Raw genomic sequence first — 23,553 nt, 5'->3', positions numbered from 1 at the left:
TATGATCACGAATGCACGAAGTCTGATCGGTAAAGTGGGCGAGCTTGAAGCGAGAATGACTGATGTAAGCTATGATATAGTCGGAATTACTGAAACATGGCTTGATGATAAGTGCGATTGGGCGGTGAATTTGCAGGGGTACAATCTCTTCAGAAGAGACCGAAGGAACCAGAGAGGGGGAGGGGTATGTCTGTACGTCAAATCGAACTTGAAGCCGAGGCTAAGGGAAGATATAGGGGTAGGAGACGAACAGGTGGAATCTCTGTGGGTAGAAATACAGGGAGGAAAAAATAACAAAATCCTGATAGGGGTCTTCTATCGACCACCAAAAGCAACAGAAAAAACTGAAGACTTACTACTAAGGCAGATAGAAGAGGTGTCAAAACGAAACAAAGTAATTATCATGGGGGACTTTAATTACCCAGATATAACATGGGAGAACGAAACCTGCAAATCTCACAGGGGTGATAAATTCTTGAGAGTAATTAAAGACAATTACCTGAACCAACTTGTGCAGGAACCAACAAGAGGGAGGGCCACTCTGGACCTAGTACTAACTAACAAACCGGAACGTATAAGGGGGGTGCAGGTTGAGGGGCACTTGGGGAATAGCGACCACAATATAATCAACTTCCAGCTATCAATCAATAGGAAGCCTTATCAGGGAGAGACGAAGAAACTAAACTTTAGTAAAGCAAAATTTGAGGAGCTTAGAACTACTATCGGTAACATTAATTGGGACAACGTCCTCAAAAATATCAGTACGGAGGAAAAATGGGAAAAGTTCAAAAGGATCCTAATCGCCTCATGTGGGCAGTTCATTCCCTTTAAAAATAAAAGAAACTCAGCTAAAAGGAAACCAATGTGGCTCGACAAGACGGTACGAGGGGCAATAAACGAAAAGAAGAAAGCGTTCAAACTACTAAAGCAACAAGGCAGCGAAGAAGCGCTAAAATCGTACAGGGAAAAAAACAAAATATGCAAAGATACGATCAAAACTGCCAAGGAGGAAGCAGAAAGACGGAACGCCAAAGAGAGCAAAAACAACCCGAAGCTATTTTTCAACTACATAAACAGCAAAAGGATTTGCAGGGAGAGCGCTGGTCCTTTAAAAAACAATGCAGGAGAAATCATTGATGATGACGAAGGGAAAGCAAATCTACTAAACAGTTTCTTCTCAAGTGTGTTCACCAAAGAAAAGGAAATGCCACACGAGATGCAGGGGAATAAAACGAACCCCTCACAAAATATCTCATACCTAACACAGGAGGAGGTGCGGAAGCGTCTAAAGAAAACTAAAATTGATAAATCACCGGGCCCAGATGGATTACACCCAAGGATACTAAAGGAACTAAGTAACGAGATAGCCAGGCCGCTATACCTAATATTTCTAGACACTATCAAGACCCGAGTAGTACCATTGGACTGGCGCATTGCCAACGTGGTTCCAATTTACAAAAAAGGGAGCAAAAGTGAGCCTGGTAACTACAGGCCAGTAAGTCTCACTTCAGTAACGGGAAAAATTTTCGAGGGGATTCTGAGAGACGCCATCGATGAGTACCTCAAGGAGATTAAGGGAATAACTCCTCACCAGCATGGATTCATGAAGGGTCGCTCATGTCAGACAAATCTGATCAGTTTCTACGATGAAGTAAGCTCTAAGCTGGACCAGGGAGAATCTATTGATCTCGTATATCTGGACTTCTCTAAAGCCTTTGACACCGTGCCACATAATAGGCTAATATACAAAATGAGACAGCTCGGACTGGGCGAAAACGTGTGTAAGTGGGTAAAAAATTGGCTCAACGATAGAAAGCAGAGGGTGGTAATAAATGGTTCGTACTCTGATTGGACCACAGTCGCTAGCGGGGTGCCACAGGGTTCAGTATTAGGCCCCACTCTGTTCAACATATTTATCAATGACCTGATAGAGGGGCTGCACAGCAAAATATCAATATTTGCAGATGACACAAAATTATACAATATAATTATTGCAACGGAGGACAATGTGCGGCTACAAACGGACCTAGATAAGATGGGGGCTTGGGCAGAAAAATGGCAAATGAAGTTCAATGTTGAAAAATGTAAGACTATGCACATGGGCAGGAGGAACGGATGTCACAAATACTCACTTAATGGGGTACCACTAGGGAAAAGTGATATGGAAAAGGATCTGGGGGTATTAGTGGATAATAGACTAAATTGGAGTAACCAATGCCAGTCAGCTGCTGCAAAGGCAAATAAAGTCTTGGGGTGCATCAAAAGAGGTATAGGGGCGAAGGACGAGAACATTATCCTTCCATTATATAAGGCACTTGTCAGGCCTCACATGGAATACTGCGTACAATTCTGGACACCGGTGCTCAGGAAAGATGTCACAGTGCTGGAGGGGGTTCAAAGAAGGGCAACTAAACTAATACATGGAATGACGGGACTGGAATACCCAGAGAGGCTATCCAAATTGGGACTATTTACTCTAGAAAAAGAAGGTTAAGAGGCGACCAAATAACCATGTATAAGTACATGAGGGGACAACACATGGATCTCTCCCGCGATCTGTTTACACCCAGGACTGCGACGGTAACAAGAGGACATCCGCTACAATTAGAGGAAAGTAGGTTTCATCACCAACACAGAAAGGGGTTCTTTACTGTAAGAGCAGTGAGACTGTGGAACTCTCTACCGGAGGAAGTGGTGATGGCAAAATCCATAGGGGAGTTTAAAAGGGGACTTGATGTCTTTCTGGAGAGGAAGGATATTACAGGATATAAATATTAGGTTAAGTGTCAATCCTGGTATATAGGCAGGTAGGAACTATTAGGGGTTGATCCAGGGAACAGTCTGATTGCCATTAGGGAGTCGGGAAGGAATTTTTCCCCCAAAAGGGCTAATTGGCTTCTGGCCTTGGGTTTTTTTGCCTTCCTCTGGATCAACACAGTAGGATAGGCAGGCTGGACTAGATGGACAATGTCTTCATTCGGCCTTACATACTATGTTACCTGGTGACATCCACCCACCAGACCCCATTGTCAGCTCTACACCTGGTGACATTCGCCCATCAGACCTTGTTGTCAGCTCTACACCTGGTGACATCCCCCCACCAGACCCCGTTGTCAGCTCTACACCTGGTGACATCCCCCCACCAGACCCCGTTGTCAACTCTACACCTGGTGACATCCCCCCACCAGACCCCGTTGTCAGCTCTACACCTGGTGACATCCCCCCACCAGACCCCGTTGTCAGCTCTACACCTGGTGACATCCCTCCACCAGACCCCATTGTCAGCTCTACACCTGGTAACATCCCCCCACCAGACACCATTGTCAGCCCTACACCTGGTGACATTCCTCCACCAGACCCCGTTGTCGGCTCTACACCTAGTGACATCCCCCCACCAGACCCCGTTGTCAGCTCTACACCTGGTGACATCCCCCCACCAGACGTTGTTGTCAGCTGTACACCTGGTGACCTCCCCCCACCAGACCCCGTTGTCAGCTACACACCTGGTGACCTCCCCCCACCAGACCCCGTTGTCAGCTCTACACCTCGTGACATCCCCCCACCAGACCCTGTTGTCAGCTCTACACCTGGTGACATCCCCCCACCAGACCCCGTTATCAGCTCTACACCTTGTGACATCCCCCCACCAGACCCCATTGTCGGCTCTACACCTGGTGACATCCCCGACCAGACCCCGTTGTCGGCTCTACACCTGGTGACATCCCCCCCAGACCCCGTTGTTGGCTCTACACCTCGTGACATCCCACCACCAGACCCCATTGTCAGCTCTACACCTCGTTAAATCCCCCCACCAGACCCCGTTGTCAGCTCTACACCTGGTGACATCCCCCCACCAGACGTCATTGTCAGCTGTACACCTGGTGACCTTCCCCCACCAGACCCCGTTGTCAGCTACACACCTGGTGACCTCCCCCCACCAGACCCCGTTGTCAGCTCTACACATGGTGACATCCCCCCACCAGACCCCATTGTCAGCTCTACACCTGGTAACATTCCCCCATCAGACCCCGTTGTCAGCTCTACACCTGGTGACATCCCCCCACCAGACCCCGTTGTCAGCTCTACACCTGGTGACACCCCCGACCAGACCCTGTTGTCGGCTCCACACCTCGTGACATCCCACCACCAGACCCCGTTGTCGGCTCTACACCTGGTAAAACCCCCCCACCAGACCCCGTTATCAGCTCTACACCTTGTGACATCCCCCCACCAGACCCCATTGTCGGCTCTACACCTGGTGACATCCCCGACCAGACCCCGTTGTCGGCTCTACACCTGGTGACATCCCCCCCAGACCCCGTTGTCGGCTCTAAACCTCGTGACATCCCACCACCAGACCCCATTGTCAGCTCTACACCTGGTGACATCCCCGACCAGACCCCGTTGTCGGCTCTACACCTGGTGACATCCCCCCCAGACCCCGTTGTCGGCTCTAAACCTCGTGACATCCCACCACCAGACCCCATTGTCAGCTCTACACCTCGTGACATCCCACCACCAGGCCCCATTGTCAGCTCTACACCTGGTGACATCTGATGGTTTCTGTAGTGGGTTCCTCTGTGGGATTCTCTCCTTTATAATTAATGCACATAAAGAATGTGAACCTTCGATGTGAGCCTATGACAAGTTGTGAACGTAGCTTAATAACCTTCATCATTTTCACGTTTTGAACTACACCCCTGAGCCGGATCAGTGCCATGCACCATTGGAACATGTGGCTTGCAGCTGGACGTATTCACTAAGGTGAAGTTAGATATTTCTAGGTATTAGGTCACCTTCTGCCAACTCAAAAAATTTACCCTCATTTTTAATCTCATGAATACAGGAAACTGCTCTACCTCTTCTCATGCCTGTGCGAATTTCCCAGAGGAGCATTGCATGACCTATAAGTGTCCTCACACAGACCTGGTGGTCTCCACAAGGAGAAATAGCTCCCCTCCTGAACCACATCGAAGGCCTCTCATCCAGCCAACCAGACCTCTACTGTGTACTGATACAGGGGCAGAGATCTCAAAACAGCTGTCTGTACATGGCTGTCTGTTCCTTATGGAGAAGATTCTAGTTTGGATTACTCATTTTACAAGACCTGAGATTGATTTACAGAGAAGCTTCCTTCCAGCAGGCATTATACAATCCTCTATTTACATATATAAAGGAATAGGCAATGGTCAGACCATAAAAAAGACCCCAGCCCTCCAGGAGATAAACCAGACAGGAGGAAGACATATAAGTACTTACTTTACAGGGGTGTCCCCGGAGAGAACACCCCTAATCCATGAAAGCCATCAGATCCCCTTAGAGACTCCAGTGGAATACAGGTTCTAGGTTATAACATGGAGCCCATATTCCACTGGCCGCCTATTGGATTCTTCGTTGGTTCCCACACACTTACATAAACCTAGAAGGACATACCAGAAAAGCTCAAACTAATCGGTTTTCTCCGGAGCGGACAATCTACTGCATCACATCAGGAAGATGACATATTTATTAGTCATTTCCTCCTGGCTCCACACAAAGATGCATTTCTTTCATGGTCTGTAACCTCCAAAGGAATCTGCCCCCCCCCCCCCCCCCCCCCCGCCGGATATAAGTGACCCTGAAGAGATAAAATCACGCGATACTATAACCACGCTATCCCCAGAAGAGAGGCCTATTGTTCGGCACCACAGCCGTCGTATCCGTGGTGGGATACATGGATGGGATGAGGTTTCCAAATACCGGCGGGGAAATGAACCTCCAAACGTTTATTGTTGCGAGAGGGTCACGGGCGAAGATCTGACAGAATCTAATGATCAGCGTTATCCCGAGGGTGAGAAATATTCGAGAGCTCCCATTTTCCCTTATATCTCAGTATCGGCCAGCTGACCTCGGGCCTCCGAAAAGTGCAACAAACCGGAACGTTGTGCTTAACACTTATTACACCTGCATATGCCTGGAGCAGGGCTTCCCAAAGTGTGCTCCACAGAGCCCCAAGGGCTCCATGAAGGCTTCTCAGGGGCTCCGATAGACGGTGTCTAGATAGTCTGCACCGAGGAAATCAGCATGCAAGACCTGCAGTCAGCATAGCAGCGCGGATCTCATGAGCTGGCTCTGGTCATGTGATCCACGTTGCTATTCCGACCGCAAGTTCTGCCTGTACTATGCCGACTGCAGGTCCTGCCTGTGGTCGGGACACTGCAACAGGGGTGAATAGAGCCAGGACCAATGGAGAATTATAATAGGTGCGGTTGGGGTGACCGCCCCAGGCTCGAGACTCCAAGGGGGCCCACGCCGTCCCAATCACCTCTATTATAATCCGCACTGCTAAACCTCTCTCTCCCAATGAGAAATCTTATCACTACTGGACTGCAATGGGGGACCCCATAACTATTGAGGTGGCAATGGGGGACCCTATTACTACTGGGGCTGCAATAAGGGTTACTATTACTACTGGGACCAATATTGGGGACGCTATTTCTACTGGGACTGATACAGGGGATACTACTACTACTAGAACCGATATAGGGGACGCTACTACTACTGGGGCCACCAATATAGGAGGCCACTATTACTACTGAGGCCACTATTACTACTGGGGCCACCAATATAGGAGGTCACTATTACTACTGGGGCCACCAATATAGGAAGTCATTATTACTACTGGGCCCACTAATATAGGAGGTCACTATTACTACTGGGGCCACCAATATAGGAGGTCACTATTACTACTGGGGCCAGTAATATAGGAGGTAGCTATTACTACTGGGGCCACCAATATAGGAGGTCACTATTACTACTGGGCCCACTAATATAGGAGGTCGCTATTACTACTGGGGGCACCAATATAGGAGGTCACTATTACTACTGGGGCCACCAATATAGGAGGTCACTATTACTACTGAGGCCACCAATATAGGAGGTCACTATTACTACTGAGGCCACCAATATAGGAGGTCACTATTACTACTGAGGCCACCAATATAGGAGGTCACTATTACTACTGAGGCCACCAATATAGGAGGTCACTATTACTACTGAGGCCACCAATATAGTAGGTCACTATTACTACTGAGGCCACCAATATAGGAGGTCAGTCACTATTACTACTGAGGCCACCAATATAGGAGGTCACTATTACTACTGAGGCCACCAATATAGGAGGTCACTATTACTACTGAGGCCACCAATATAGGAGGTCCCTATTACTACTGAGGCCACCAATATAGGGGGTCACTATTACTACTGGGGCCACTAATATAGGAAGTCACTATTACTACTGAGGCCACCAATATAGGAGGTCACTATTACTACTGAAGCCACCAATATAGGAGGTCACTATTACTACTGAGGCCACCAATATAGGAGGTCACTATTACTACTGAAGCCACCAATATAGGAGGTCACTATTACTACTGAGGCCACCAATATAGGAGGTCCCTATTACTACTGAGGCCACCAATATAGGAGGTCCCTATTACTACTGAGGCCACCAATATAGGAGGTCCCTATTACTACTGAGGCCACCAATATAGGGGGTCACTATTACTACTGGGGCCACTAATATAGGAGGTCACTATTACTACTGGGGCCACTAATATAGGAGGTCACTATTACTACTGAGGACACTAATATAGATGGTCACTATTACTACGGAGGCGACCAATGTAGGAGGTCACTATTACTACACGGGGGTCGGATTTCTTGTAAAATTCACAGTAGCTGTAGCAGCAAATTAGATGGGATTTTGGAAATCTCATCCACATGCTGTGGAAAAAATCTGCACAAAACCCGTGTGGATATTGACATGTAGTGTGGGATATAATTCCGCTGCATGTTAATTTTAAATATAATGTATTATATATAAACGTCACCACGTTTTTTGGGGGGTTTTTTCAACGGCCCTGTCTTTTATAAAACGACAACGGCAAAAATACGTCGTAATAAGCCATGCCCCCTAACCCCACCCCTGACCACACCCTCCATGGGGCTCCACGAGAAACTTTTGCTTCAAAAAAGGGCTCCATGGCTGAAAACGTTTGGGAACCGCTGCTCTAGAGGAAAGAGCGTGGCTTAATGAGATAAAATGCGCCAATTTGAAGACACATCCTGTATTCGGTAGGTCAAGAAAACGATCGTTACGCAGACGTTCCATGAAGTGGAATAAGGGAAGAAATGTTTCTTATGGGTTGTGCAAACATTATGTGTCACCTTGATGTATTTGGCGCACTTTTCATGGACGGCCAACAAGGCCTGGAAAGTTATAATATGACGGTTTACTGGGGAGAAGGCTCTATGCCAGAGAGGAAGGTCCATAACAGACAACGCAGGGAGAACTGGCTTACTTTGGGAAGATGGCAGCCATCATTGCAGATGCATATCCTGGCTTGCAGATGCCCTCGGAGAAGTTGGCGTACTTGGTTGCAAGTTCTGCTGATCTGGAAAATAAGAGACATAAAAGAAAAACAATCAGAATAGAAGAGGAAAAGTGCTAAAAACAAACTAATAAGATGTTATATATACACATGTGGTCTGTGCACACCTTGTGATCCGGCTGCAGCATATTACAGACTCCTAATCAGAACATGTACAGAAAAATCCATATAAAGGATGACTGAAGTACTGTAGATCACAAGTCAAACGCCGAAAACACCTCTTCCACCTGAACAGCAATTTCTACATACAGACACTAATGCTAAATCTATTATATGATAACGAGCTGATATACCCGACTTCGCCCGAGGTAATTTGGCACAAGTGTTTACCTGTTTTTCGCACTGAAAATTTTATGAAGTCGTGGTTACTTCAGACGAATGAGGAATAAAATATGTATACACATAGAGGAGTGCTAGATTCTCCTCAGACTGCATGTACCGATGTCCCTCTGCAGAGTGTGCCACCCCTCCCACTCTACTCTTTAAACCCTTAAAGGTAACGTCCCTTTTATTCACATTTATCCACAGTCTGGAGGTTGCAGCCTCTTCTTAGCCTTAAAGGCTCCATCCCTCCAGTTCATGGCCGCTTCCTTATGTTCTTTACAGCCTTTCAGTATATACACATAGAGGTGAGGTAGATTCTCCTCAGTAGATCCACATAAAGGTGAGGTAGATTCTCCTCAGTAGATACACATAGAGGTGAGGTAGATTCTCCTCAGTATATACACATAGAGGTGAGGTAGATTCTCCTCAGTATATACACATAGAGGAGAGGTAGATTCTCCTCAGTATATACACATAGAGGAGAGGTAGATTCTCCTCAGTATATACACATAGAGGAGAGGTAAATTCTCCTCAGTATATACACATAGAGGAGAGGTAGATTCTCCTCAGTATATACACACAGAGGTGAGAAAGATTCTCCTCAGTATATACACATAGAGGAAAGGTAGATTCTCCTCAGTATACACACACAGAGGTCAGTTAGATTCTTCTCAGTATATACACACACACACACACACACACACACACACACACAGAGGTGAGGTAGATTCTCCTTAGTATATACACATAGAGGTGAGGTAGATTCTCCTCAGTATATACACACAGAGGTCAGTTAGATTCTCCGCAGTATATACACATAGAGGTGAGGTAGATTCTCCTCAGTATATACACACAGAGATGAGGTAGATTCTCAGTATATACACATAGAGGTGAGGTAGATTCTCTCAGTATATACACAGAGAGGTGAGGTAGATTCTCCGCAGTATATACACAGAGGTGAGGTAGATTCTCCTCAGTATATACACACAGAGATGATGTAGATTCTCAGTATATACACATAGAGGTGAGGTAGATTTTCCTCAGTATATACACACAGAGGTGAGGTAGATTCTCCTCAGTATATACACCTAGAGGTGAGGTAGATTCTCCTCAGTATATACACATAGAGGTGAGGTAGATTCTCCTCAGTATATACACATAGAGGTGAGGTAGATTCTCCTCACTATATACACATTGAGGTGAGGTAGATTCTCCTCAGTATATACACATAGAGATGAGGTACATTCTCCTCAGTACATAAACAGAAAGGTGAGGTAGATTCTCCTCAGTATATACACATGGAGGTGAGGTAGATTCTCCTCAGTATATACACATACAGGTGAAGTAGATTCTCTTCAGTATATACACATAGAGGTGAGGTAGATTCTCCTCAGTATATACACATAGAGGTGAGGTAGATTCTCCTCAGTATATACACACACAGAGGTGAGGTAGATTCTCCTTAGTATATACACATAGAGGTGAGGTAGATTCTCCTCAGTATATACACATAGAGGTGAGGTAGATTCTCCTCAGTATATACACTTAGAGGTGGGGTAGATTTTCCTCAGTATATACACACAGAGGTCAGTTAGATTCTCCTTAGTATATACACATAGAGGTGAGGGAGATTCTCCTTAGTGTATACACACACAGAGGTCAGTTAGATTCTCTTCAGTATATACACACACAGAGGTGAGGTAGATTCTCCTCAGTATATACACACACAGAGGTGAGTTAGATTCTCCTTAGTATATACACAGAGAGGTGAGGTAGATTCTCCTCAGTATATTCACACAGAGACAAGGTAGATTCTCCTCAGTGTATACACACACAGAGGTCAGTTAGATTCTCCTCAGTATATACACACACAGAGGTGAGGTAGAATCTCCTTAGTATATACACATAGAGGTGAGGTAGATTCAGTATATACACTTGGAGGTGGGGTAGATTTTCCTCAGTATATACACACAGAGGTCAGTTAGAGTCTCCTCAGTATATACACATAGAGGTGAGGTAGATTCTCCTCAGTATATTCACACAGAGGCAATGTAGATTCTCCTCAGTGTATACACACACAGAGGTCAGTTAGATTCTCTTCAGTATATACACACACACAGAGGTGAGGTAGATTCTCCTCAGTATATACACACACAGAGGTGAGGTAGATTCTCCTTAGTATATACACATAGAGGTGAGGTAGATTCTCCTCAGTATATACACACAGAGGTCAGTTAGATTCTCTGCAGTATATACACATACAGGTGAGGTAGATTCTCCTCAGTATATAAACAGAAAGGTGATGTAGATTCTCCTCAGTATACACATAGAGGTGAGGTAGATTCTCCTCAGTATATAAACAGAAAGGTGAGGTAGATTCTCCTCAGTATATACACATGGAGTTGAGGTCGATTCTCCTCAGTATATACACATAGAGGTGAGGTAGATTCTCCTCGGTATATACATATAGAGGTGAGGTAAATTTTCTTCAGTATATACATACAGAGGTGAGGTAGATTCTCCTCAGTATATACACATAGAGGTGAGGTAGATTCTCCTCAGTATATACACAGAGGCGAGGTAGATTCTCCTCAGTATATACAAATAGAGGTGAGGTAGATTCTCCTCAGTATATAAACAGACAGAGTTGAGGTAGATTCTCCTCAGTATATACACATAGAGGTGAGGTAGATTCTCCCCAGTATATACACATAGAGGTGAGGTAGATTCTCCTCAGTATATACACACAGGGGTGAGGTAGATTCTCCTCAGTATATACACACAGAGGTCAGTTAGATTCTCCTCAGTATATACACACACAGAGGTCAGTTAGATTCTCCTCAGTATATACAAATAGAGGGGAGGTAGATTCTCCTCAGTATATACACACAGAGGTGAGGTAGATTATCAGTATATAAACATAGAGGTGAGGTAGATTCTACTCAGTTCATACACAAAAAGGTGAGGTAGATTCTCCTCAGTATATAAACAGACAGAGTTGAGGTAGATTCTCCTCAGTATATACACATAGAGGTGAGGTAGATTCTCCTCAGTATATACACACAGGGGTGAGGTAGATTCTCCTCAGTATATACACATAGGGGTGAGGTAGATTCTCCTCAGTATATACACATAGGGGTGAGGTAGATTCTCCTCAGTATATACACATAGGGGTGAGGTAGATTCTCCTCAGTATATACACATAGGGGTGAGGTAGATTCTCCTCAGTATATACACATAGAGGTGAGGTAGATTCTCCTCAGTATATACACATAGAGGTGAGGTAGATTCTCCTCAGTATATACACATAGAGGTGAGGTAGATTCTCCTCAGTATATGCAGATGTAGGTGAGGTAGATTCTCTTCAGTATATACACAGAGAGGTGAGGTAGATTCTCCTCAGTATATACACTTAGAGGTGAGGTAGATTCTCCTCAGTATATACACATAGAGGTCAGTTAGATTCTCCTGAGTATATACACATAGAGGTGAAGTAGATTCTCCTCAGTATATACACATAGAGGTGAGGTAGATTCTCCTCAGTATATACACAGAGAGGTGAGGTAGATTCTCCTCAGTATATACACTTAGAGATGAGGTAGATTCTCCTCAGTATATACACATAGAGGTCAGTTAGATTCTCCTGAGTATATACACATAGAGGTGAAGTAGATTCTTCTCAGTATATACACATAGAGGTGAAGTAGACTCTCCTCAGTATATACACACAGAGGTGAGGTAGATTCTCCTCAGTATATACACATAGAGGTGAGGTAGATTCTCCTCAGTATATACACATAGAGGTGAGGTAGATTCTCCTCAGTATATACACATAGAGGTGAGGTAGATTCTCCTCAGTATATACACATAGAGGTGAAGTAGATTCTCCTCAGTATATACACACAGAGGTGAGGTAGATTCTCCTCAGTATATACACATAGAGGTGAGGTAGATTCTCCTCAGTATATACACATAGAGGTGAGGTAGATTCTCCTCAGTATATACACATAGAGGTGAGGTAGATTCTCCTCAGTATATACACATAGGGGTGAGGTAGATTCTCCTCAGTATATACACATAGAGGTGAGGTAGATTCTCCTCAGTATATACACATAGGGGTGAGGTAGATTCTCCTCAGTATATACACATAGAGGTGAGGTAGATTCTCCTCAGTATATACACATAGGGGTGAGGTAGATTCTCCTCAGTATATACACATAGAGGTGAGGTAGATTCTCCTCAGTATACAAATAATTTCCCTAGGCTTTATGGTTTCTGAGAAAAGCTCTCTCTCATGTATCACCTTTTCACAGTTCTTTTTGCTTACAACTGAATATTGAAGTTGTGACCCTTTTACTTGTCCTATTAGGACCTAAAGAATGCTCCTGCCAAATTTCATGTTTGTACGGCATCGGGAAGTTAGAGAATTAGTGGCGAGTCAGTCAGTCAGGGCTTTCACCTTTATATATATATATATATATATATATATATATATATATATATAAATAAAACGTATGACTACAAGTCCCTCATAGATTCTTATAGAGGTGACAACGACTAATAAAAGCCACGCAGTACCCACATATGTTGCCACGGAGTTTTACATACACTTAACCCTTTCCAATCCGTTGTTGGACACCGGCATAGCACCATTTACATCCTGTAAACATCCGATAGTATCTTTGACTTTTCTTTTGCTTTGGACCCCCAAATCCTTTTTTTAGGCCTCCTGCACGCGGGCGGATTTCCATTGTGAAATCCGGAGTGGTATTCCGCCTCTGGATTCTGCTGCAAATTCAGCCCATAGCATGCAATTAGAAAATGCGATTTCCTGCCCATGAGCGTAAATCGATTGCGATTTTCCACTTTCGCGGAAGAAATCGCAGAATGCTGTGATTTTGTGCGGGCTACACGCGTCCGATTTCCATTGAAGACAATGGAAACCGTCCGTCCCGCGGTCATTTTGCAATCATCATTGCAGAATGGCTTCAGGAGCCGCATCATCGCCATAGCGATGGCGCAGCGTCAACAGTGCATGTATTGGCCGGCGCTCTGGACAGCACTTTCGCAGCAGAGGAGGCTGCGTCATCGCTATAGCGACAGCGCCTGTTACTGCGCATGTGCCAGCCCACACAATCGCAGCACATTAGAAGGCCGGTGGAGCGGTACACTGGGGTCACCGGACGGACATCGGGTTGAACTCCACTGCCGGGTCCGAGCCGTCTGTGTGCTGGTGGCCTTAGCTTTTCTGACACTTGCCCTACAGTTTCTGCAGACCCCATTATATTCTTCTTTAGATATCCCCCTCTTTCCATTTGATAAACATATTTTTCCTCCTCTTTAACATGTGTACAAGTTCTGTGTTCATCCATCCGGGTCTCTTTAAATGCTTCCCATTCTTCCTTCTTTTAGGGATTGGTAACGATTGTCCTTTGAGAATCTCATTCCACAATATTTCCCAACCTTCTTGGGCATTTCTGTCCTTAAGAACATCCAGCCATTGGATTCTTCCTCTTTCTGAGTTCATTAAATCTGCCTTTCTGAAATCCAACCTTGAGGTCTGAGTCTTCTCAGGTCTTCCTCCCCTTGTTATCCAGCATCCAATGATATCATGATCACTGCCTCCTAAGGCCCCTGTTATACCTAGCCTGGCCACTGCAGTAAGTACGGAGCTGTCTGCTTCCTCTAGAAATCAGCTCAGTGCACAAGCATGCCATCCCTATGAACAATTGATCAGCAGGAGTCCTGAGGATCAGCCATAAATAGTTTACAACTGGACAAACCCTTTAACTTCTTTAATATTTCATCTTCCCACTGCCACAAAAATAGTTCTAATCCAAAAAACGCAGTAACCCCCACTACAAGTGCAGAGGCAGATACAGCTCCTGGTCAGTAATGATCCATCCTCCTCTAATCCATCCAGGGCTTAACTTGTGCATCGCCGTCATGTATGACACACGGGTGAAGTCTTACAGGCTTTACTGAACAAATCTTCAGATGTGAAAACAAAGTAGAGCTCATAGTAAAGTGCAAAACTAGAGGAAGCCCTGTGATTGGGAAGCATCGCTGCAACGTGCGGCATCGCCGACAGTCATGGGAAGATGCATCTTGTCGTTGAATGAGTCACTGCCAATCTACATCAGGGTGCGGTAGGACTGAAGGTGAGGACATTAGAGGTGACATCATCAATGCCTCAGGAATGTGGCGGGGCTACTGCTCATTAACACAAAGGAAACCACTAGAAGGAGGTGAAAGTGATCTGATGTCCATGGATACTCCGGCTTGGCTAACATCCCCAGTTATGTTGCAAGGCCCATTAAAAGGTCAGATATTCACTCATAGGGAAGCTACCTTGCAACAGATGGTGCTGCAGATGATTATAGCTCCGCTCATTTGCATAGCTTTTACCAGGAAGTATTGCATGGTCTATAAGATTCCCTACAGCCTCATGGTGCTCTCCTCAAGAAGAAACATGACCCCCTCCGCACCCACCATGATTGTCTATCCTTTCACCTGGGTAAACCAGAATCCTACAGTACACTGCTGAGGAGCAAGAACCCCAAAGCTGCTGTTTGCCATGGCTATTCTGGGTTGGCTAACATACTTGTCATACTGCAAAGCTTGGACGTTCACTCACAGAGTAGCCATCATTCCAATGGAAGGCGCTGTGGAGGACAGCCCAGGGAAAACACAGCTGACTGTCAACAGGTAAACCAGTCTTCAACTGAAAGTAACCAGATGATTTCTTCTACATCTTCATCAATACGAGAACTGGATGTTTACTCTGCGAAATGTACTTGCAGCTAATCCCAATGACCGTCCCATATACCGTACACTGACCGCCCCACTATCAGCCCCCATCTAGCAGCGTTGGAATCCTTTGGTCTTCAGAACCGCAGCAATTCATTGTGATCACCAGGCGATGACGTGTTTCTGCAGAAATACCGGCCCCCTGCGGACAGGAAACTTCTTGTAGTTGCCACACATTAGATGGAGGCGCTGACATGTTATGACCAGGTGACAGGAAGGGGTCATCGATTCGTGCTGCTTGCACCAAATTCTGACGCCCCATCAGCAACAGAGATCTGGATCCATCTGACCAGGAGATGTTTCTCCACTCGCAGTGATACAAGTTTTGCGCTCTTTTGTTTGCTGTAGTGTCGTCTGTTTCTCTTAAGGCCCTTTTACACACGACAATTATTGCTCAAAATTCACTCAAAAGCCATCTTTTGAGCAATAATCGTTGTGTGTAAATGTGCCCATCGTTCACGTTTCTGCTAAACGACATAAAATCCATAGTTCGGCAGAAGGGCTGATACCAGGGACTTCACGCTGTGTTCTTTGTGGGGAGCGCTGATAAGATTGTCTCAGCTGTCAGCCTGGCAGCAGAACAAAGGGAACATATTCAGAGAACAGACCACCCGCTGTTCTCTGAATACGGCTCCCTGCGGCTCACACGCATTAATAAGCTACTAATAGGCAATAGTACCAAGTAGTAGTTTATGCAAAATGATCGCACAAAAGCCATCTTTTAAGCAATCATCTTTGTGTGTAAAAGGGCCTTTAGACACAATGGCGCTAGAACTGGTCATCTGCTGTTCATCTGAATGTAGCTTGCAGAAATCCAGGCACTTCCTGCCAAAACAACCTCAAGTAGATGAGTTATTTTCAGTTGCTAAAGCGCCTGCAACGAACTTGCTGCGTGTGAATATCCCCTAAGACTTAGGCCCTGCCATGCATTTCGGCGCATTGGGTGACAAAAGATTGTCATCATTGGTGATGAAAGGCAGTAGTTTCGGCATCACCGTATGAAAGACCAACAGTAGGCCAGTGCTCTATAAATGTACATCGTCAGGCGGCTCTTTGCCTTCCCTGACTACTCTTCTCATTTTTGGGATTCCATGAGATAGCGATTCTTGCAGTCTTGTCTCAGAGGGATGTAGAATGTGTCCAGCAAAAGGGAGTCGGCGATTGGTAACTCAGGAATGGGTGGCCGCGTATGAGAGTGGTGGTAGAATTCTTCATTGGTAACTCCATCATGGTAAGTGACCTTAAACAGGCAACGAAGCCATCGCTATTGGAAAACATGAAGTCGCCGGTTGATACGCATCGTTGCTTTCTATGTTGCAGATGCATATCGCTCAGTTGGGATCATAATAGTGTTCCGAAGTTGTATCTTCGTTTGTAATGAGAGTGAGGCGGTAGACCATTAAGGACAAAGACATTGGAAAGTTGCCCACGTCTTCCCAATACAACACTGGACATTATGCTACTTGGCCAAATTGCTCATTTCATGACGTAGTTGAGCACCAGGTTGAACAGGAATGGTGACAGGATAAAGCCTTGTCGGACACCCGCATGGGTGCTGAAGGAATCCGCGGCCCCTGTGTTGGTTTGAATGCAGCAACTAGAGTTGGAGTAGAGAACATTCAGGTAATGAGTAAATGTGACATCTGTTTGTGACAGATCAGACCAAACTGAGAACGGTCATAAGGAGGAAAGGCACCATATAGACAGCCTTTCGAGCAGCTGCTTCCAGTGGGGAGTGAATACTTTGTAGAGGAACCTAGACGTGTCTCGGCTCCGGAGTAGTAAGTTGTAGCTCCTTGGCAGAGGGCGCACTCGGGGGACCGGAACATAAATAGTTCTGTTGTTCCAATTTTATAGTAAAACGATTAAAAGTAACAAAAGACCCACAAGCCTCCGAACCTCCTCGGGTAGACTTTATGGGCGTCTACGCCCGGGGTCAAGTTTCATTACTTGGGTCTGGAGAATGACTGAGACGAAGTTGGGGGCAATCAAATATCGGGCGTGCAGATGTTCTGTTTCTGGGGATGATCGGGTTTCAGGACGGAGACGGAACCTGCTGCTTCGCTTTCGCTAACTAAACCATTACATCTGTCTAATGAAATCTAACCTGATCCATTCCATGGCACTCCCTGAACCTGCGGAGCGCGGAGGTTTATAGGCACAGGAGCCGGAGTAACGATACTTGTAATGAGTATGCAGCAGCGCGGGCCGGAGCGGCGTCCTCCACACCAGGCACAGACATCATTACAAGGATGAACTTCGGCGTCTGAAGAGGCCACTGACCAAGGAGACTACACTGCCTTATTAGAGTACGCCAGGCTTCAGGACCGCAGGGCTTCACTGCGGCGTCCATCCAGAGGTATCACAGGACCCAAGAAAACGGTTTCTGCACTATGACTTCCCCTCCACCAGCTGACAGGAAGGGGACATCAATTCATGGTGCAACTAATTCTGACCTCCCATCAGCAACAGACATCTGGCTCCATCTGACCAGGGGATGTTTTCCCGCTGCTCAGTGATACAAGTTTTGCGCTCTTTTGCCCGCTGGAGTCTTTCTGTTCCTCTTAGACACAATGGCGCTGGAACTGGTCGCCCGCTGTTATATCATCCGTGCGGAGGAACGGCGAGTTGTGCGTTTGGACACGTTAGTTGGAGCTCCAGCGTTGTATTCGGCTTACGTGTTCATCACATTTCGGCTTGCACACGCCTTCCACATGTTAGCAGCATTCCACCTGGTGCACATTGCGTAATTTGGTGTCCATTCATTTTCATGGCTTCAGATTTTGTTGGGATCTTCTTTTTCATCACTTCTGTTCCTTCACAATGGTTTGCGGTTACACTAATGCTCCATCCGGCACAATCGGTGTGATAGCTTATTAGTGGTTCTCGTCTTACATTCAAGTCAGTGCAAGGAGATGAAAGACAGATTCTAACCTGATGCTGTTTATGTACAAGAGAAACAATCCAGGAAGAACAGGAATGGTGTGAAGGGTAAAACATACCCGGACTGGCCCTATATTACACCCCACCCCTTCATCAGAGCCCCCGGGCCTTCATTAGAGCCTTTGGGCCTCTACGATTGGCGCCCCCTGTATGGTAATTCTCCCCGTGACCCCGGAGTGCGGCATAAAATCACGTGACAAGTTTTCTGTGGATCAGTTTTAGTGTGAATCCACATTAGATGGAAAATCCAGCGATCGGAGCGACTTCTAACGAGGTCATCGGTGCTGGACTAGCCAGGGGCTCACTGCCAACCGCGGAGGGGGGGGGGGGGGGGGGAATGGTGTGATCGAGGAAAACATCCAGTGATAGAGGATTCTGAGGATGGAAACAACTCGTCTCCAGAAGGTTCCTCCGCACGGATGGGATAACAGCAGACGACCAGTCCTAGCGCCATTGTGTCTAAAACAAACGAAAAAGTGAGACTCCAGCAGGAAAAAAGTGCAAAAATGATGGAGCAGCGGAAAAACATCTCCTGGTCAGATGGGTCCGGATTTCTGTTGCTGATGGAGGGTCAGAATTTGGCGCAAGCAGCATGAATCGCTGACCCCTTCCTGTCAGCCGGTCAGAACATGTCAGCACCGCCATCTAATCTGCAGCAACTAAAAGCAGCTTCCTGTCCGCAGGGGCCGATATTTCTGCAGAACCATTTCATCACCGAGTGAGATCTACACTGCGAAGAATTGCTGTGGCTTTGAAGGGCGAAGGAGCCCAACGCTGCTAGATGGGGGCTGATAAAGGGGCGATCAGTGTATAGACAAACGGATGCACTAGAGGTAACACGGAGCACACGGCTGTAGCCGGACCGCACGCACACGTTGTACTCCAGGCACGGGTTGGCCACTTTTGTTGATGGTTTTGAGGTTTGAGATGCTGAAGTTTCTTGAGTTCGGTGTAAATCGCGGCAGCAGGTCTCCTCGTTGGACGCTGCTTGTATTTATACACTTGTATGACCGCACTTGGAGTAATTAATCACATTGTATTAATCATGAGATAGAAACGCGTTGCGCATCTGGAGTGATTTAGTCGGCCTTGTGATAATAGGAAACAGACGTTAATAAGAACGCTGGGAGTTTACTGCCCTGTAAGGGGATCCGGCCGCCTCGCTGCCCTCTCTGTCTTTTCCCATATGATTCGGGATCTTAAAGCAAGAATTTGTTAATTGTGACCAGGATGGGAAGTGGCAGCGAGGAGTCAGCGAGGCGCAGTCCGCGGGGTGACTGAAGGCTTTCTTATAGTGCAGACACAACAGTAACTTAATATGGAGTCAGGCACAGAAGACACAATGAGAAGCCGTGTCACCGGATCACCACGGGGCGAGACATGCCGCCCACCTATCCCTCAGCCTCGTTCATATGTAATCTATATCATACTCTTAATGCATACAGGTGTAAGACCCCCCGAGTCAGCGCTCACAGGTGAGGGGCAGCCCAGCTCAGCTCTGGCCACGGCTCTGGCGGCATCCATGTCCTATATGACTAAGCAACTGACCGTAGTACACAACAAAGACCCCGTAAGAAATAATTACAAAGTAACTACTTATTTGTAAACAAAGTTCTCCTTTAATAGAAATATAAAAGACGAGATCCCCTATTTAGGCGACTGTCTTCACTATGGTGACAATGTAGATGACCCCATTGTCAGCTCTACACCTGGTGACATCCCCCCACCAGACCCCGTTGTCAGCTCTACACCTGGTGACATCCCCCCACCAGACCCCGTTGTCAGCTCTACACCTGGTGACATCCCCCCACCAGACCCCGTTGTCAGCTCTACACCTGGTGACATCCCCCCACCAGACCCCGTTGTCAGCTCTATACCTAGTGACATCCCCCCACCAGACCCCGTTGTCACCTCTACACCTGGTGACATCCCCCCACCAGACCCCATTGTTGGCTCTACACCTGGCGACATCCCCCACCAGACCCCGTTGTCAGCAGTACACCTAGTGACATCCCACCACCAGACCCCGTTGTCAGCTCTACACCTGGTGACATCCCCCCACCAGACCCCGCTGTCAGCTCTACACCTGGTAACATTCCCCCACCAGACCCCGCTGTCAGCTCTACACCTGGTGACATTCTCCCACCAGACCCCATTGTCAGCTCTACACCTGGTGACATCCCACCACCAGACCCCGTTGTCAGCTCTACACCTGGTGACATCCCCCCACCAGACCCTGTTGTCAGCTCTACACCTGGTGACATTCTCCCACCAGACCCCATTGTCAGCTCTACACCTGGTGACATCCCACCACCAGACCCCGTTGTCAGCTCTACACCTGGTGACATCCCCTCACCAGACCCCATTGTCAGCTCTACACCTGGTGACATCCATCAGCCAAACCCCGTTGTCAGCTCTACACCTGGTAACATTCCCCCACCAGACCCCGCTGTCAGCTCTACACCTGGTGACATCCCCCCACCAGACCCCGCTGTCAGCTCTACACCTGGTGACATCCCACCACCAGACCCCATTGTCAGCTCTACACCTGGTGACATCCCACCACCAGACCCCATTGTCAGCTCTACACCTGGTGACATCCTCCCACCAGACCCGTTGTCAGCTTGTCAGCTCTGGTGATATTTCCCCCCCATCCATTATAGACTGTCTATAGGTGTTCATCATGTAGGATTTACAGGCACTACAGGTGACAGCATTATAACAGCCGGTCTTATGGCTAGCTGCCTTTCCAGGATATATGAGGCGGGGGACTCTGTCATCAGGAATGAGGGGGCCATAATCAGCCAATCCTGGGACAAGAAGATGAGTAAATCCTTCTCGGTGAATGCACCTTGAGACGAGCGGGATCAGAGGCGGCAGATAGGTGCGAATGGAAAAATAAAGCAAGTTCACAGTCAGCGAGTCAGGAGAGGCCTGCGCCACCTATCAACACCTCCGCCGCACGATGACAAGATAAGTCAGCAAGAAAATCCTCCGCCTGCTACCATCCAGAGATGTAATCAAGACATGTCCGTCACGCGGCTCGCCAGACGGGATAGATTTCCTCCACCCCACACAGAGGGATGTCAGTAGAGACAGCCGAGCGGCAGCAGATATCTCCGCGGGTACCACAACCACCATGCGCCCTCCAATGTAATAATATAACAACCAGCAGAATAAACTGTAGCACTTGGCAGCAACTTACTGGAAGCGATCCCCTCCGCTACCCCGGAGACCCAGCATTATCACGTATATTATGTTCCCCCTTCCACTGTTGTATAGACCTCAGTACTCCCCTATGGGGATTATAGCCGTTCATCCCAAGCCTCCTGATTCATGCTAACATTAGGGCTCCCATCCATTTGCATTTTTTTAACGTGATTGTCAATGGGTCTTTCTAATGTTAAAAACGCAACACAAGTTTGTGCTTTGTGATTTTTGTGCGATGCTTTTTTAACATTGGAAAGTCCCATTGACATCTGCGTTAAAAAAAAAGCAAGTGTGTAGGAGCCCCAACAGAGGTGAATTAGGAGCCCAGCTTTGCATTACAATGTATATTTATGTGCCTTTCAGCTTTTGTGTAAAGTTGGGTGATAACCAGCTGATTTCAGCAGATACAAACTGCAGCAAAACTGCCTTGTGCTGTGATCCCGGAACGGATGTGTGCAGGACCTGCAGAAGGACCTGCAGAAGGTAAGTTCATATGACCAAATCTGTGCAGGTCCTGAAGCCAGAGGGGAGTGTGAGCTGCTGTTTAGGGGTCCGGTCTGTGGTCTGATCTTATGCTGCTATAGACACTGGGGATGGCTGCATAAGTGAGTGAGCAAATATGTCCTGGCAGCAAGCTGTGCAATTAGAAATAGTGGTGTGGACTGCATCGAGAAGAAAAGGAAAGAGTCTAACTCCAATCGAAGAAGATGTCACCCGTGATCAGACTTGTTCTCTTTCCATCCAGACTGGACCGCCATGGCAGCTTCTGATTACACAGTTTCAGTGGTTTCTGTAAATGCACATTTATTCTGCCTTATGCAGGCTAGTTGATGGAGTTCTTCCAAGTGTGAGGTCAGAGCTGCACTGCATCCTGTGAGCCAATCGGATATCCTGCCCAGCTGCTCTCCCTCCCCTCTCACAGCATGCAGACTCATAGAGATACACTGTAGCTGCATCCCCCTCTATTTTCTATGTACTTTATTATTGCAGACAAAAGGGCTTTTCCAGGACATAAAAAAAGTTAAAAGGACTTAAAATTAATAAAGAGTTGAATACTAGACGATCTCGGTGGCTCCTGTCCAGCACTGCAGCCCTGGTGCCCAACGTATAGAACCTGGAAGAAGCGGCGGACAGTCACGTGCTGGTCATTGTGCATGTGACCTCTCAGCCAATCACAGGCTCCAGGGACCATAGAAAAATCACTGCTGAAGCCTGTGATTGAATGAAAGGTCACATGCGCAATGACCAGCGGGGAGTCACCAGGATTGTGGAATATTCAATCTTTATAAGTTTTAAGCCCTTTTAACTATTTTTAAGTCAGCGCCATGGTGCTGAACTCCTGGCATCATGGCATTCAGGATGTGAGCGCTGAAGCCAGGAGAACGAGCGGTGACGCTGCGGCTTCTCATTGGTTGGGGCAGTCACCTGACTTCCTGTGACATCATCTGTCACAACAATCACCAGGACCGCAGCGGGGTGCAGGGCCGGATCCCAGCAGCCATGGAACAGTAAGTATCCTTCAGTTTATTGCTGGCAGTGCTATTGAATCATGGGTATCCAGTAACTGGACAACCCCTTTAAGTCCTGGAAAATCCCTTTAATTGTTTGGTGAAGCAGTTTCCCCTAATAAGTTGTATCAAAGTTTCATATAATCACAGACACTACTGATTTATGCATATGATCACATACAAAGTGAGAAACAAAGAACCATTTTACTTACAGCTTAGAATCCAATTTTAGTAGAAATCCGAGCCGATCATATTCTGAAAGAGAGAAGCGGTGATTGGTTAGAACTCATCTATGACATCATAACCTGTGGATGGGAACAGGAAGT

The 23,553-nt window shown here is 46.7% G+C and overlaps 1 protein-coding gene across 7 annotated transcripts in view; it reads right to left on the bottom strand.

Annotated features, from left to right (window-relative positions):
- The window catches only part of ST3GAL3 (ST3 beta-galactoside alpha-2,3-sialyltransferase 3), a 277,669-nt gene that overhangs the window by 96,328 nt on the left and 157,788 nt on the right, over nucleotides 1-23,553 (bottom strand). For all 7 annotated transcript variants that reach the window (XM_066597939.1, XM_066597938.1, XM_066597942.1 and 4 more), the window contains 2 exons: nucleotides 23,440-23,482; nucleotides 8,343-8,435 (listed from right to left, as the gene is read on the bottom strand). In XM_066597939.1, the coding sequence (XP_066454036.1) occupies nucleotides 8,343-8,435; nucleotides 23,440-23,482 (136 nt within the window). The remainder of the gene's footprint in view (nucleotides 1-8,342; nucleotides 8,436-23,439; nucleotides 23,483-23,553) is intronic.

The sequence above is a fragment of the Eleutherodactylus coqui genome, chromosome 3 (genome assembly GCF_035609145.1).
Source record: "Eleutherodactylus coqui strain aEleCoq1 chromosome 3, aEleCoq1.hap1, whole genome shotgun sequence".
NCBI classification, from domain to species: Eukaryota; Metazoa; Chordata; class Amphibia; order Anura; family Eleutherodactylidae; genus Eleutherodactylus; species Eleutherodactylus coqui.
The sequence above is the reverse complement of the archived record's forward strand: the minus strand, read 5'-3'. Positions and strand labels throughout refer to the sequence as shown.